This window comes from Clarias gariepinus, chromosome 10, assembly GCF_024256425.1.
Source record: "Clarias gariepinus isolate MV-2021 ecotype Netherlands chromosome 10, CGAR_prim_01v2, whole genome shotgun sequence".
Lineage (NCBI taxonomy): Eukaryota > Metazoa > Chordata > Actinopteri > Siluriformes > Clariidae > Clarias > Clarias gariepinus.
In genome coordinates, this window is record NC_071109.1 from 10430394 (window position 1) to 10445374 (window position 14981).

At 39.7% G+C, this 14981-nt stretch overlaps 1 protein-coding gene across 2 annotated transcripts in view; it reads right to left on the reverse strand.

Moving 5' to 3' along the window:
• The window catches only part of maml1 (mastermind-like transcriptional coactivator 1), a 28456-nt gene extending 16390 nt beyond the window's left edge, over positions 1 to 12066 (reverse strand). The window contains exon 1 of one of the 2 annotated variants that reach the window (XM_053505465.1): positions 10656 to 12066. In XM_053505465.1, coding sequence (XP_053361440.1) covers positions 10656 to 10985 — 330 coding nt within the window. In that variant the 5' untranslated portion in view covers positions 10986 to 12066. The remainder of the gene's footprint in view (positions 1 to 10655) is intronic. The other variant, XM_053505464.1, reaches the window with a different exon arrangement.
• Positions 12067 to 14981: the final 2915 nt, after the last annotated feature.

Sequence of the window (14981 nt, forward strand, 5' to 3'; positions counted from 1 at the left end):
CAATTTAATTTCGCTTTTGTTTTTTATCATCATGCTGAGGTGCCAGAATACGCTATGTGCTCTACAGCCCCTGAATCCACCACTCATTACTGAGAAAATGCGCTTGTTACCTTAAGCAGTAGCTCAACAGCTTGACCGCCAGTCCACATGCATCTTGGTCTTTAAGTTTTTTTTTTACATTTTTTATTTTGACCATGTTCACATGACAAGCCACACTGCCCAAATGCAATTTTTTGACCGATTAAAGCATGTCATGATTTCATATGACCACGTTTTCTCCCTGAACAACGTCTGTGATTTTAGTAAAAGAATATGCTTGGGATTTTGCTCTGAAGGAGGGCAAGCAGTTTATACATGCTGTATTTTTTTGAGGTCCACAAAAAAAAGGAAGCCAGACACCTCGCTTTAATCGTTTGGGCACTGCTATAAAGTCGACCGCGCTGCCAGCGCAGACTGGCGTCAGACGCCTAAATTCCAATCTCCTGATCCCATTCAGGTCGCGCCACCACGTATCGAATATGTATCCGATCTAGGAACAGATATGAAAGTGACTCAGACCAGATTTTATTTTTTAAATGAATAAATAAATCAGATTTGTCCCTAAAAGGATCAGATCTCTCACTTTGGGGTAAATGGAAGGGGGGGAAAAAACGGATTGAGTCACTTCAGATAATGTGAACGCAGGTTCAGAACTTGGCAAAATGCAACAGGATAGTTCACTCCTAAAAAAACAAAATGCATCTTCGTTTTTTTTTTTTTTTTTTTTTTTTTACAAGCATGTTACCTAACAGTTTCTGACAGGATTGAGAATTGCCTTTTTTTGCATAGTTGTAGAAATTTTTTTAAAACCCTGTTTGTATTTTGTCCGTTATTGTGTTCCTAGCACAAATTAAAGCGAGATACATAAAAAAAATAAAAATAAAAAAAATCAACCATCTGTACTACAGATCATATATACAAGTCCAGATCATGAGGTATGTGCAATATGCATGAACCCAAAGCTGTCGTATCATCGCCTGTGAAACAACCATAATAGTTACAGTGATTTATTTTCAGACCCAATACTAAATAATATTTTAACTAGGTTTTGTTCTCACTGAAGATCAAGGCAGGAGGAACATCTAAAGATTTGGAGTTTCCCATCCTCATGTTGCTGAAGTGTTAAAAATCATGCTGATAGAATCACAGACAAAATCTGATTTCTTAAAGTAATCGGATTATGCTGTACATGATAACGCAAACAGTGTTTAACTCAAAACCCAGGGCGACAAAATAGAGGTAAAAAAATAATGTGTTTTGTTAAACTCACACAGATCATGTGTAATGGCTAAGCAAGAAACATGACCAAGCTTGAGCAGATCAAGAAAGAACACAAGGATCCCGATGGGATCGGTACCTATACACTTCTAAAGTCAGACATAAGGGACTCTAAAGAACAAACTACAAGAATGAACTGATTCCACGGTCAAAAATTTTTTCAAGATTTTTATTTTTTTTCCCAAGATAAATATTTCATCAAACTCAAAAAAAGAATAGATACTTGAGATTAATTAAGGCCCGCGTCACGGTGAGGCACAAGAATTTGTGCAACTTGGCAGGAAGGCAGTAGAGATCGTTAAGGACATGGGTTTGTCTCTCTTGATGTGGAGCTGCCGCACACTTTTTTTCTGTACATGTTAAAAAAAATCTTGGTGAGGACATGGTCTAAGCAAGACAGAAAGAACTTAATAAGGACCCAATTAATAACATGACCAACACTTCCTAAGACCTTAACACACTACAAGCATGGAGCAGATGGAAAAGCTTGGATGGTGCTCTAAATAAGATTTTATTGTCATGTTGCAGTATAAATACTGGATATAATTCCTCTCACCATCATGGTTTTATAAGAACCCATGAGACGCAAATGGCGATGTAGCTCATGTTCATGTGCGTGATTGAAAATTAATGACAACATGATGGACGCATTGAGATCCTGACAGAGACGTATCTAGGTGGTAGCATGAACTACAATATTTTTAATATGCGGTGGGAACTTTGTGGTCTTCGCTGCATGTGACAAATCATCTGCCTCCATCTGACCCCTACCCTCTGCATCTCACTCACCAACTAACTCCATGTCCTCCCTCACTGCATCCATAAATCTCTTTGGTTTTCCCTATATTCACAATCTCGCTTCTGAACAGGCCCAAACCACCTCAATCTGCCCTCTCTCCAAAACTTTTGTTATCCCTCTAATAAACTCGTTTTTGATCCTGTCCATCTTTGTCACTCCCAAAGAGAACCTTAACATCTTCAGCTCTGCCTCATGTCTTTTCTTCAGTGCCACTGTCTCTAAACCGTAGAGCATCGCTGGTCTCACCACTGTCTTGTACACCTTTCCTTTCACTCTCGCTGATACTCTTTCATCACATAACACACCTGACACTTTCCTCCACCTATTCCAACCTGCCTGTAGACTCCCCCAAAACCTCTTTTCCACACTCTCTGTTGCACGGGACTGCTGACCCCAAGTATTTAAAATCTTAAAATTTAAAATCCTCCTATACCTCTGCTTCCTGTAGCCCCACCGTTCCACTTAGGTTCCTCTCATTCACACACATGTGTTCTGTCTTGCTGCGGCTTAACTTCATTCCTCTGCAGACATGGAGGTATGCTCCGGAAAGGAAACATCATAGTCCATGGAGACTACTGTCTAATATCATTGGTTATCCTGTCCATCATGGGTGGTAAATTTGACTGGTAAAAGGGCGGGGCTTCAGGATGATGTTAGTTCATATCAGAAAGTGGACGTTTTTATTAAAAGAGAAGCTGCCATGCTTACACTAGCATACCAGTGATAATTTACAGCGCTTACAGTATTAGAGTACACTTGGATATAGAATTGTTTTAGAAACATCCAAACTTTAATTTTACACACACAGCTACTGAGCAGCACAGCGCACAATAGTTTCATGACAAGCTATAAACCTAGACTTTAACAAAAAAAAAGCTGTGCTTTTTACAGTCCAGCATATGAGTAGTGTCAGTGCTGAGATGCATTGAAAAACAAAACCCAAGCGACAAAAGAATTGTGCTTGTCAAACTATTAAACATGAAGTGTTGTTTCGAGGCACAGTCTACTCATTAACTGCTGGCTGCGATCGCTCTGTCACAACACCACTGTATTTAAAAGGAAGGAAACTGCACTTCTCTTGCTTTAGGTCGCTGTCATTAGGCAAGACGTCGCTTCGCTTTCTGCAGCACAACGAAATCTAAACGAACGTCCAGGTCCCGCAAGGAGACCAAAAGTCTTCGCTTAAAACGCAACCCGACTCATGTTTCTAATAAACTCCGTGGCTCTGTCCCAGTGCTTTACTTCTCCGATGATCTACTGCTCTACTTCTGCAGTCCAAACAACAGGCCAGTGTTTGGACACCATGCTAAGCAGGGAATTCTGAGATTTAATAAACACATGCTATGCTTCTGGAAAAAAACTGAAGAGTTCAGAACTCTCAACACTTAGTAGTGTCCTTAGTAACCAAGATTAGTCAGCATTTAATAAGAATAAATCGGTCAAAAGTCATGAATATGGGCAAGGTCACAAAAGAAGACTAGTTTAGACAAAACAAGAGTTTACACAGGCAAAGAACTTGGATGATGGCAATGCCTGCACGTTATATTAGGCCAATATACACTACATTGCCAAAAGTATTCGCTCATCTGCCTTCACAGGCATATGAACTTGAGTAACATGCAATTCTTAATCTACAAAATTCAATATAATGTTGACCCACCCTTTGCAGCTATAACAGCTACAACTCTTCTAGAAAGTCTTTTCACAAGGTTTAGGAGTATGTTTCTCAGAATTTTTGAACATTCTTCCAGAAGCGCATTTGTGAGCTCAGACACTGACATTGGACAGGAAGGCCTGGCTCACAGTCTCCACTCTAATTCATCCCAAAGGTATTCCCAAACTGTTCCCACAAAATTGGGAGCATGAAACTGTCCAAAATGTCTTGGTATGCTGAAGCATTGAGAATTCCTTAAACTGGAACCAAGGGGCCGATACAAGTAACGGTCTCTCTACAGCCGCCAAACACAGTCTCGTTCACTAGCTTATCAGACAGAGAAGTGCGATTCATCACTCCAGAGAACACGTCCTTACTGCTCTAGAGTCTAGTGGCAGTGTACTTTGCACTACTGCATCCGATGCTTTGCATTGCACAGCACGTGGCGATTGTAAGGCTTGGATGCAGCTGCTCGGCCATGGAAATCCATTCTATGGAGTTCTCGAGCTAATCTGAAGGCCACATGAAGTTTGGAGGTCTGTAGCTATTGACTCTGCAGAAAGATGGCGACCTCTGTGCACTAAGCATCTGAGCAGTCGCCGACCTCGCTGTGATTTTACGTGGCCTACAACTTAATGGCTTTCGTGAGTCATTCCCATTCGCTTGCACTTTGTTATACCACTAACAGTTGACTGTGGAATATTCAGTGGCGAGGATCCGATCACATTACCACGCTGGAATTCACTGACCTGCGTTACAATATTTCAATGTTCATACAAAACATTGTATTTGCTACAGTGATTTTAGTTTATTAATTTATTCTCCTCTCATTTTAACATACATTCTTACACACAAAACCTAACATTTGGGAACCACCTATGGTCTGTCAATCTATAAATGTTGCACTTGGTTTTTAGGTAAAAAAGTTAATGTTATAAGCAATGCGTTACATTTAGTTATTTCTGTTCAATTCAGTTGTGAAGCTACTAAACAAAGCTAGGTTATAAAACGTTTACTGTTTCTTCTCTCACTACCTCAACTCATCACCACAGAGTATTGTGATTTCATGTTGTCGTGTTGTCACTTTGTCGCTCTTGTTTGCACATTTGCACATTATGTTGTCTTTTTTGTGCAAAAACGTAGATATCGCCCTGTTAATTTAAAATGTTAATCTGTCTTGTCCCAGCTAGCCGGCTAATTAGATATCTAAGTTAGCTAATTAGTTTTTTGTTAATTTATGCTGTAAATTTATGTTGTATGTAGCACCTTAGCCCTTGAACGTTGTTTCGTTTCAATGTGTACCAACTATGTATGGTTAAAGTGACAATAAAAGCCTATTTGACTTGACATTCAAGTTCAAGATCTTAAATTTGTAACAAAATAGGGATATCCATATCATTTATATAGAATTGAGTATTTATAAAATCATGATACAGAACTGCAATATAAATCAAATCAGCATCTAGATGTCGTATTGGGTAACCCCTAAGATTTACATCATAAATATTTAGTACAAATACTTTTTTCTTTTGCCGGAAACAGCCCTCGCTTAATTTAACCATGGGGACAGTTCTTTAGGGTTTTCCTTGATTAAAAGTTAGCTAACTTCAGCTAGTTAGCCAGCATAGTTTGTTTAATAGAGCACTGGGCAAGACTCAAAAGCTACTGAGAATAAAAATGGAAATAATAACCAATAAATTAAAGAATTTATTACCAAACTATTCATTTAACATTTGGAGTACCTAGCTCTATACTTATTAGATGGGCTGAACTCCAGCCAAATTACCTGCTGTTTTCTTCAAAACTTAGCAATCCCCTGATAATTTGATTTTATTAATCAAAAATTTTCTATTCAGGTATTTTCTGCCTTTTGTCTTATAAAGCTTTCCTCAAACCATAGCCACTGGATGCAGTGCCGGTCCCAAGCCCGGATAAAATGGAAGGGTTGCGTCAGGAAGGGCATCCAGCATAAAAATCTGTGCCAAGTTGTAGTGCGGACTAGGTATTCCGCTGTGGCGACCCCTTGCCGGGAGCAGCCGAAAGACCAACAAGTCTTATAAAGCTTTTCTCAGTGTGCCCTCTACCTAACCACTTCTTAAACACTGATTTTATTTCCTTGTTTTTCAAGGTAATCATTCTCGCAGGCTGCCAGCTACAGGTCTAAGGCATTAAATTATAATCACATATGCACAATATCAACTTTTATCCTTCTGTAATTCTTTAAATATTTATTAATATATAATACATAAGTGCCACTCAATTAACACTGCAAATCTTTTAACTGTTTAGACTCAAAGTGGTAACGGGTTACGGCTTTTAATTTATCTGCATTCATCATTAGACATTTAAGGAAATTACACATGCAACACAAACATCTTGGTGTCTCAAAAAACTCATTCATCTTGTGGCAATTTAATTTATTTTATTGTCTGTGTGCAGGGAGTTTTATCACCAAGAAAATAATTACTAGATTACAAAATTCATTACAGACGTCCCGTTGATAAACAAACCCAATCCAAAGAGGCCAATCATTATGATCATTTCATCTGAGCGAGACAGAGAATTCAATGTGATGCATAGATTGGCGTTTAAAGTGTTTAAAAACTTTCACTGCGAGTTTGAATCTGGGTACTACCGGATCTGACATCTGTTGGGTGTCTATGGCAGAAATTAGGCAAAAAATAATAATAAAATGCAAGAAAAAGCATAACTAATTTCCTGTTTTTTGGCTTTTATACCCCAGTTTGCATTTATTGTTCAGTCTTGGCGTTTGTGAAGCCGAGTCTGTTTTAATATGGGGATAAAGTTAGCAGTCACTGGCCACCGAGCTGACACAGAATGATTGTCATTTCACTAGACTGGGGTCAAAGGTGACATAGCTGCAGACACACATAGCAGAGAATTAATTTCACAGGTTTCCTTTCCTTGCAGGCAGCTTGTTCATCATTACATGGGCATGTGCAGCTCTAATCAAGAGATTACTCATAACCTGACAATTTTCATATTAGGCTCAACTGATTTATACCGCGCCCAGAAACGAGCTACAAGCACACACGCACACAACTTGAGTTAGATAAGTAAATATGCGAAGGTGACTCAAATCTTGCACCTCAAAAATTCTTAAAGGAGGTGTGCGCATTTTCAATGCAATAGACTTTGTCAAATTCATTAAAAATCTCTTTGTGGTGCGCTAGCTGTCTGTTTTGAGCATAAAACAATTCGGTATTCATACACAGCCTGGGCTGTATAAATAGGAAACAAACACACTGGACCGGGCGGTGCCACACAACACAAGTCCAGCCAATGAGCAACACATGCCATTCTTGTTTGATGCATTTTCTCTTTTTAAACAAAAAGGTCATATTGCCCAGTTATTAGCGATGCAGGAAGGAAGGGTTGTATTCGGGTTGTATTTTGCTGACTCCTCTTACAAGCCCACTACAGAGACTATGTGGACACCTGAATGTCACAACTATTGTAGCGCAGCCACATAATTGGGTTGTTTTAATGGGCCACAAATAAAGTGGTGAGTAAAAAATAAAACCACCAGGTCTTTTTACCCCTATACGGTTATTTTTGTCTCCAAGACAACGGTGTTTTGGTTCCGGGGTTAAGCTCTCGCGCGCATGCGCAGTGGTGCCGCGAGAGAACCCCGATGACCTATCGGGTCATGTGTGCCGGTATAAAGCTGGAACCGGCATGGTACTCGGGTTGGAGAGATGAGGCAGCGCGCTGAATATACGAAGAGAGAGAGAGCGATTGTTTGTGGTTTCAGAGGATTACTTTTCCCAGGACTCACTTAATACCCATCTCCTTCCGTTTTCTCGTGCTCCCGGATTTACCATCTTACACCGGTGAGGCCGAGCCATCTCTCCTGTCCACCATTTCACACACAACCATAACACGGACTTGGACATTCATACATACGCACTCACACACATGCATACATTCCACACATTATTTATATTTGTATATATTGTTTGGTTTTGGTGCACTTTATATGTTTGTTTGTCTATTTCACTTTAATACACTTTGGTTTGGTTTTAAAGTTGTGGTTGTCGCGTGTCTTGTCTTGCTCCGCGAAGATTGCGCAACACCGGAAGTGAATAATATCAGCCTGTATAGAGATTTAAGACCCCGAATTTGTGTAATTAGCTCTAAAATAAGATCCGAGCGTTACACTATGTGGTATATATGAGCTGAAGCTCCTGTTAGCTGTTATAATAACCACCACTTCTCTGTAAAGGCTTTCCACGAGATTGCTTGTGCATCACTTTGTGCTCAACATTTAAAACATTTAAACCCTGTTTCCACTTTGATGATTTTTCCTTCAGTTTCAAATCATAATGACATTATGAGCTCCAATGTGGCAACAAAATCCTAAGGCAAAACTAAGGCGGATTACAGTGGCACTATGCACTACTCAATGCATAAAGGCATGGAAAAGGAGCAGTTTGGAACGGCTATGCATCAGATAATGACGATTACTCATGAACAGCTCTACAGTGCACTGGTGGTAGGGGTAGCTAAATGACGACTGATCAGAGGTCCTAAGTTTAAACCCGAGCACCGAGTTGCCACTATTGGGCCCTTGAGCAAGGCTCTTAACGCTCATAAGACCATTTATCCCACAGTTGCGAATTTTAATTATAAATGGTAGAGATTCACACATTAACAACTTACCATAGTTATTGGTTAACAACATTAAAGGTGACTTACCAAGAACACCATCTTAACTTTTAAAACTTACTGCGTCTCGCCGTCATGTGATACGGCATCGCTCCTACTGTGCACGATTGACCACAGGCTTACAGAAACATGCTGTAAGGGTAGGGCAACATGATTAATCAGATTTTGTATTTTTAAATTATGATCTCGATTCACACATACATGCGATCCCATTTCTGAATGACAGCGATTCACTCACATGCATTTCCCCACATTCAGATCACCCCATTCACGGGTTTGCTTGACAACAATCACAGATGCTGTATATCTCACTCACACAGAGTACAACACAACACTATAAATTCACAATTCAGGGCAGAAATTAGCGCACAGTTCAGTCATATGATTCAGTCGATCTATTCTCATAACTCTTTGCTGTTATTCACATGACGTGTAGGGAGGAGGCAGTCGTATACTGTAAAGCAGACAGGACTAAATGGTGGACTGCGGTCCGAACCCAGATCAAGTGATGGTACTATATGGACCCTGATGCTTTTCTGATTAGTGAGAATTTGTATACCAGTAATACAGTGCTTTTCCCTTCAAGGTGGGCGTGGCTATACATGTCACTCAACAGAATTCCCAATGGAATAGTTTAGTATGTATTGCACTGATTGAATGTGCAAAGAGAAACAGACAAAAAAAAAACCGACAGCATGGCTTACTTCAAAAAAGAAAGAAAAAAAAAAAGTCTAGACTATGAAAACTGAACCTTCAAAGATAAATGAAGAGATCAATATATGCTTACTCTTCCTGTGGGAAGTAAAAACCAGTTTTTCAGAAACCGTGGCAATAATAAAAAGCGGTCATGCGACGCGTCATCGAGAGACAAAACACGTGTCATTTCAGCTAATATGATCCGCGGCAGTCCATGGTGAAGGCATGAAAAACACCCAAACTGAGAAACCAGTATGACAGAGCAATTAGATTCCTTACCTATTATAATAAATAAAGTTTATTTATAAAGATTCACTAAAGATTGCTGTTCGTATTCCATAGAAGTTCAAACTGTCCACATGTTTAACGTAGGTAAATACTATTGAAATCCTCACACAAACATGAAATTCGGGCATCGGCTAGAACATCATTTTATTTACCTTTTTAAATTTTAAACCAATACCCCTGGTTTATATTATTGTTACTTTATCAGCATACAGTAAAAATGGAACATACAAACAAAACTAAAATAGATACTACTGTACTTATCAGAGACAGTCAATTAATTAATGCATGTGTTCATTAACCAGATGTGTTAATTCTAGCTGTTACACAGAGACTCTGTACAGATTGAAAGCTACAAAAAAGTATACTAGATGCATGTTAAGAACGAGAGTAATAAAACCTTTGACAAAATTTATTTATATATAAAAAAATCCATACTGTAAAGGATGTATTTAAATACCAAACTCCCTGACATTTACCTTTTTCATTTGATGATGGTAATAATAGTAGTAATAACGCATGAGATGATGAGGTACTGTAGTTGGCCGAGTGAGTATCTATAAAGCACATGTGCTAATTGTTAGATATTTTATTTAGTTACTTTATTCGTCTGACTCACTAATCGTCTCAACCGCTTTATCCTCTACGCAGGGTCGCAGGGGGCCTGTGGTCTATCCTGGGAGACTTACGCCACGAGGCGGGGTACACCCTTTTTTAACGTGGTGCCAATCCATTGCAATGCACATACCCTACGGCCAATCTGTGATCTTTGTACTGTGGGAGAAAACCAGAGAACCCGAAGGAAACCCACAGACAGAAAGTGTAACACAGACCCAAGACGACAATCAAACCATCGATCCTGGAGGTGCTAACCTCCTTATTCATTTTAAGGGCATAATAGAATTTCAAGTATTTTTTATTAATTTATTTATTTTACTTGAGTGCAATAAACGTTTTGGTTAAAATAAAAAAAATTAAAAGGGAGAGAGAATCTAATTTGAATTTCCACTGAGAAAAATGCTGATTTACATTTTGCCCAAAATCGTGCAGCCTTATCTAGGGATGATAAAAACACCTAGATTGGAGGACAGAAGACACACACACCTGATGCTTTAAACTTTAAGAAAGGGTGTGATTGTCAGGTGTGCGCTTGACTGTGTAACTCGTTACTAGGACTTTTCCTGAGTTAAGCTCGGTATCAGGACAGCTCCTTACCGCGATCAGAGTGCTGTTTCGGCTCTGCTCTCCAGCCGCACTTCCTCCTCCTCCTCCTCCTCCCTCGGCGCTCTCCGCGCTCCCGGTTCCTCTCTGCGCCGCCTGCTCGCTCCCGGTCTGCGGGTGTCGGTGCTTGTTGGAGCGCTTGGCTTTGGTCTGCAGACAGCGCTGGTGCAGGGCGAAGGTCTGCTGCCTCTCGAGCTCGTGGCGCTCCATGGCCGTGTTGTCGTAGCGGCTCTCGCAGCTGTTGTGATGCCGCCGGAAGAGCTCGATGCGCCGCCGGAGCCGCTCCATCACCGCGCTGTGTCGCGACACCACATAATCCGCCATCGCCTCCTCACTCAATCTCACCCTCTCACCCTGGAACTTCCAAGATCACTTGGATTTCTCCTGGCTGAAATCTAACTCTTAATTCCAGCTAGTTAAAAACAAACTAAAATAAGCATTGTATTTTAATATACAATGTAGACTTTCTTAACATCCAGGGCATCCATCCAGAGCGGTAAAAAGTTCAACAACATTCAGCCTCAAAAGGAGCTTTAAAAAAAAGCTTTAAAACTTTAGAGCCATCCACGTTGGCGTTTGCAGTAACACCAGAAATAAAAAATGAGTTTTTAAGAGTTTTTAAAAACTTTGTGCAGAAGTGGCCTGAGAGAGACTACAGGCTCATCAAACTGCTGATTAATTGGTAAACTGCCTATCTACAGAAGAGTCACAATTACCAGAAAGTCATCACAAAGAAAAAAAAAAAACATAAATATACTTTGTCCAGAATCGAGGGAAGAAAATGTCTCTCCTGTCCTGTGATGACTTTGGGGGAATAATAAAGACTTCTTCTCCCTAACTTAGCCTTCTTAACCACCTCTCTCTCTTTTCTCTCTATCAAACTTTCAGACCATCAACATTTCTGACACAAACACCCGTTCCGTGTAAAACACCATAAAAACCACCTCTCAGCCATTAAAATATTAAAGCGCGAAGTTTTCCCCTTTTTTGAACTAAAAAACAACTAGCTGGCTAACAGCTGATCTGTATTAAATCTACAGAGCTAGACAGTACCGAGCAAAAAGCTACGGATGTATTAGCCAAGCTAGCAAGCTAGCTAAACAGCTAACTAGCCCCAATATAACAAAGCATGCTGGGATAAATAAACCACTTTTCACACAGAGCGGGGAGCAAAAGTTCCTCAAACCGCAAAACAACCAGCACCTAGTCCGTGTCTAACAAACCGTGCAAAAAGAAAACCCCAGAGCGAACAAATAAACTCCACTCTCACTCCGGTGCTCCTATTGTTTTCCAGTGTACAAGCAGTTCGCCGTCGCCATCTTGTAACAAGTTTTTTTTTTTTTTCGTTTTCTTCTCCTTTTTTTCAGAAAAGCGTCACGAGCTGCACGTTTTTCCCCGCCCTCTTTCCTGTGAATAGCAGCACAACTACCCAATCGAAATACAGTACTTCAGTGACGTAAAGCGCCCTCGGGAGGAGGCGGAGGGACGGACATTCCACTATCGTAGGAAACGCACGAGCGAGTGTCACGCAGTTTCCACTGCAAACAAGTGTGAATGTGAAAGTCCATGGGATTTTCAAATGTAATAACTGGTTTGTGTGAAAATGTTCAGCAGGATTCAGATTTTTTTTAAAAACATGTCAATCACAGACCAATCTGTATAAATATAAATATAAGTAAGGTTTTGTATGTACATTTCAATGATTTATTTGTCTCAAAACAAATTGTCTGTATGTCTGTCTAGGAGAATTTGTCACAGAATTAAATTAAACCTTGCCAGTACTTACGTATTTACCTGAAGTTTAAACAGCACCATAAACAAAATCAAAATATTGAGTTGAAGCGAAGTTATGAGCAGTTATGTGCCAGATCAGGTCACATTTTTAGCGCGTTTTGAACGAATATAGCGTTATTTTATTTCGAGATGGACATGGCTATTTGCGTCACTATACAAGCCAATCAACATGATAGTTTACTGTATATAGACAGAGTACGCAGAAGACACAGGCACGGCCATAATGTACCTACAGGCGAGACAAACAGCATGGTTTACTCCAAAAAAAGGCAAGTAGACTATTAAAACTGAATCTTCAAAGATGAGTGGAAGTTGTCCAGACTAGTTTGTGTGTTATGTTTCGAAACTGTGGCGCTAGTGACAAGCAGTAATGTGAAGCACCACTATGAGATAAAAACATGTGTCTTTAAAACAAAAACATTAGCAGCAGTCTGAGGTGAGGGCGTGTAAAATCCCCCAACTGAGAACCAAGTGTTATGCGCTAAAATCACAATGGCGAGTGAAACGATCTTATGAACAGTTATGTGCCAGATTTAATAATCTCCTCAAAACAAGATACTACTTAGCTACTTCCTCAATGTAAACAAACACCTGCATCAATCAATATTAATTAGAAAAGCTTAACTGAATATTTGTTTACTTAATGTTTTCACAACAGAAATAACAGCTCTGATGCGGTATAAGTGATTTTTCCATGCTGGAGAAGTTTTAATCTTTTTTTTTTTTTTTTTTCATTTCTCATCTGTGAGTCACTCTCCAATTACCGAACAGGGAGTGTATTTGGATACAAGGAAAAAAGTACAACCTAGTGTAAACAAGGCGTAAAAACATGAACTTTTCTGCACCCCCACTGATTGTAGTAAGATGAAAAGACAGATGGATGCATTGGCACCCTGTCCAGGGTGTACCCTGCCTCATGCCCAATATCCCTGCGACTCTGTACAGGATAACCGGTATAGAAGATGAATGAATAAGTAGAACGAAGAACCAGAAGCAAACCCACAGGCACAGAAACCGGTAACTCTTAAGAGTCAAACAAGAGACCATGAAGCTGTGCTATGATTTGTATAAGAATGCACAGAAATACTTTATTGTACAAATGTAAATAAGCAAAAAGGGTTTTTATTCCTATTATGACAATTATTATTATTATTATTATTATTATTATTATTATTATTATTATTATTATTATTAATAATAATAATAATAATAAAGACAAGCTAACTGGCCTCTTTGGCCTACACTAATGCTCCTCTCCTCTCCCGGTTAAATGTCGTTGTGTCGATGCCTTTTTGATGTTATTTGAACAGTTTCATGAACCAGATCACAATTTTTTTGTGATCTGAAATCATGTCTCAGATATTTATGGCATCCGAGAATTGGGGTAAAATTGTTAAAAAACTATTAAAATAGTGGGGTAAAACTGCCTCAGCCACTGAGCCCTTCTTGCTTCTAAAGCTTCAACAACAACCAAATTCCTAGCCAAGGCCCTGCCTGACCCATAAAATGCAGAATTATGCAACTCGAACATACTAATTGCTTGCAGGTCCCAAAATAGTTCTGCCTACTTCCTACTCTTGGAGCTAATTTTAGATCATTCAATACATCACAGAGATGTTTATGTCATGTGACACCTCTCACATGGGAATGCCAAACTTGGGCCTAAGAAAATCAGATTTTCTATTAGCAAGACTTTTTAAAGGCTTTAAAATAGCAATCATGTGAAGTCTTTTATGGGCTTGTAAAGATCATTTGGTACAGGTATGTGGAACAAAAGAAGCATTCACTTACTCATCGTCTATACCTCTTATGCTGTAAACAGGGTCGTGGGAGGCCTGGAGACTTAGGGCATGAGGCAGGGTACATCCTGGACAAGGTGCCAATCCATCACGGGGTACACACATGTACATTACATAAGCAAACTCACACTCTCATTCACAAACTACGGTAATTTGGGAGTGCCAGTTTATCTAATCTGTATGTTTTTGGACTGTGAGAGGAACCAGAGGAAGCCCATCAGGCATGGGGAGAACATGCAAACTCCATACACACAGAGGCGGGAATCGAACCCCAGCCCTGAAGGTGCAAGGTGATGGTGTAAACCACTAAGCCACCCTATCTAATGCTAAATATCTTCTGAGAATTGTGATGCCATGGACCAACATTTAACATGCTCAGTAAGACTTGTAGTTTTTTTTTTTTTTTTGTATTTCTATGAGCACTACACAGTCAAATCTTAGCATGAATGCTAAGGTGTCCGGAGAAGACTAGCAACTCTCTCGAATGCTTTTCACTTGTGAATAATCTCGCACTGTAGAATTGATGCAGTGCTGGTCCCAAGCCTTGATAAAATGGGAGGGTTGCATCTGGAAGGGGATACGGTATAAAACCTGTGCCAAGTTGTGTTCAAATCGGATTACCTGCTGTGGCGATACCCTGTGACGGGTAAAGCCTTTATAACAGCTCTATTGCTGCTTGTTAATTGGTGTTTTTTTTGTTTGTTTGTTTTTTTAAAGGTAATGACTC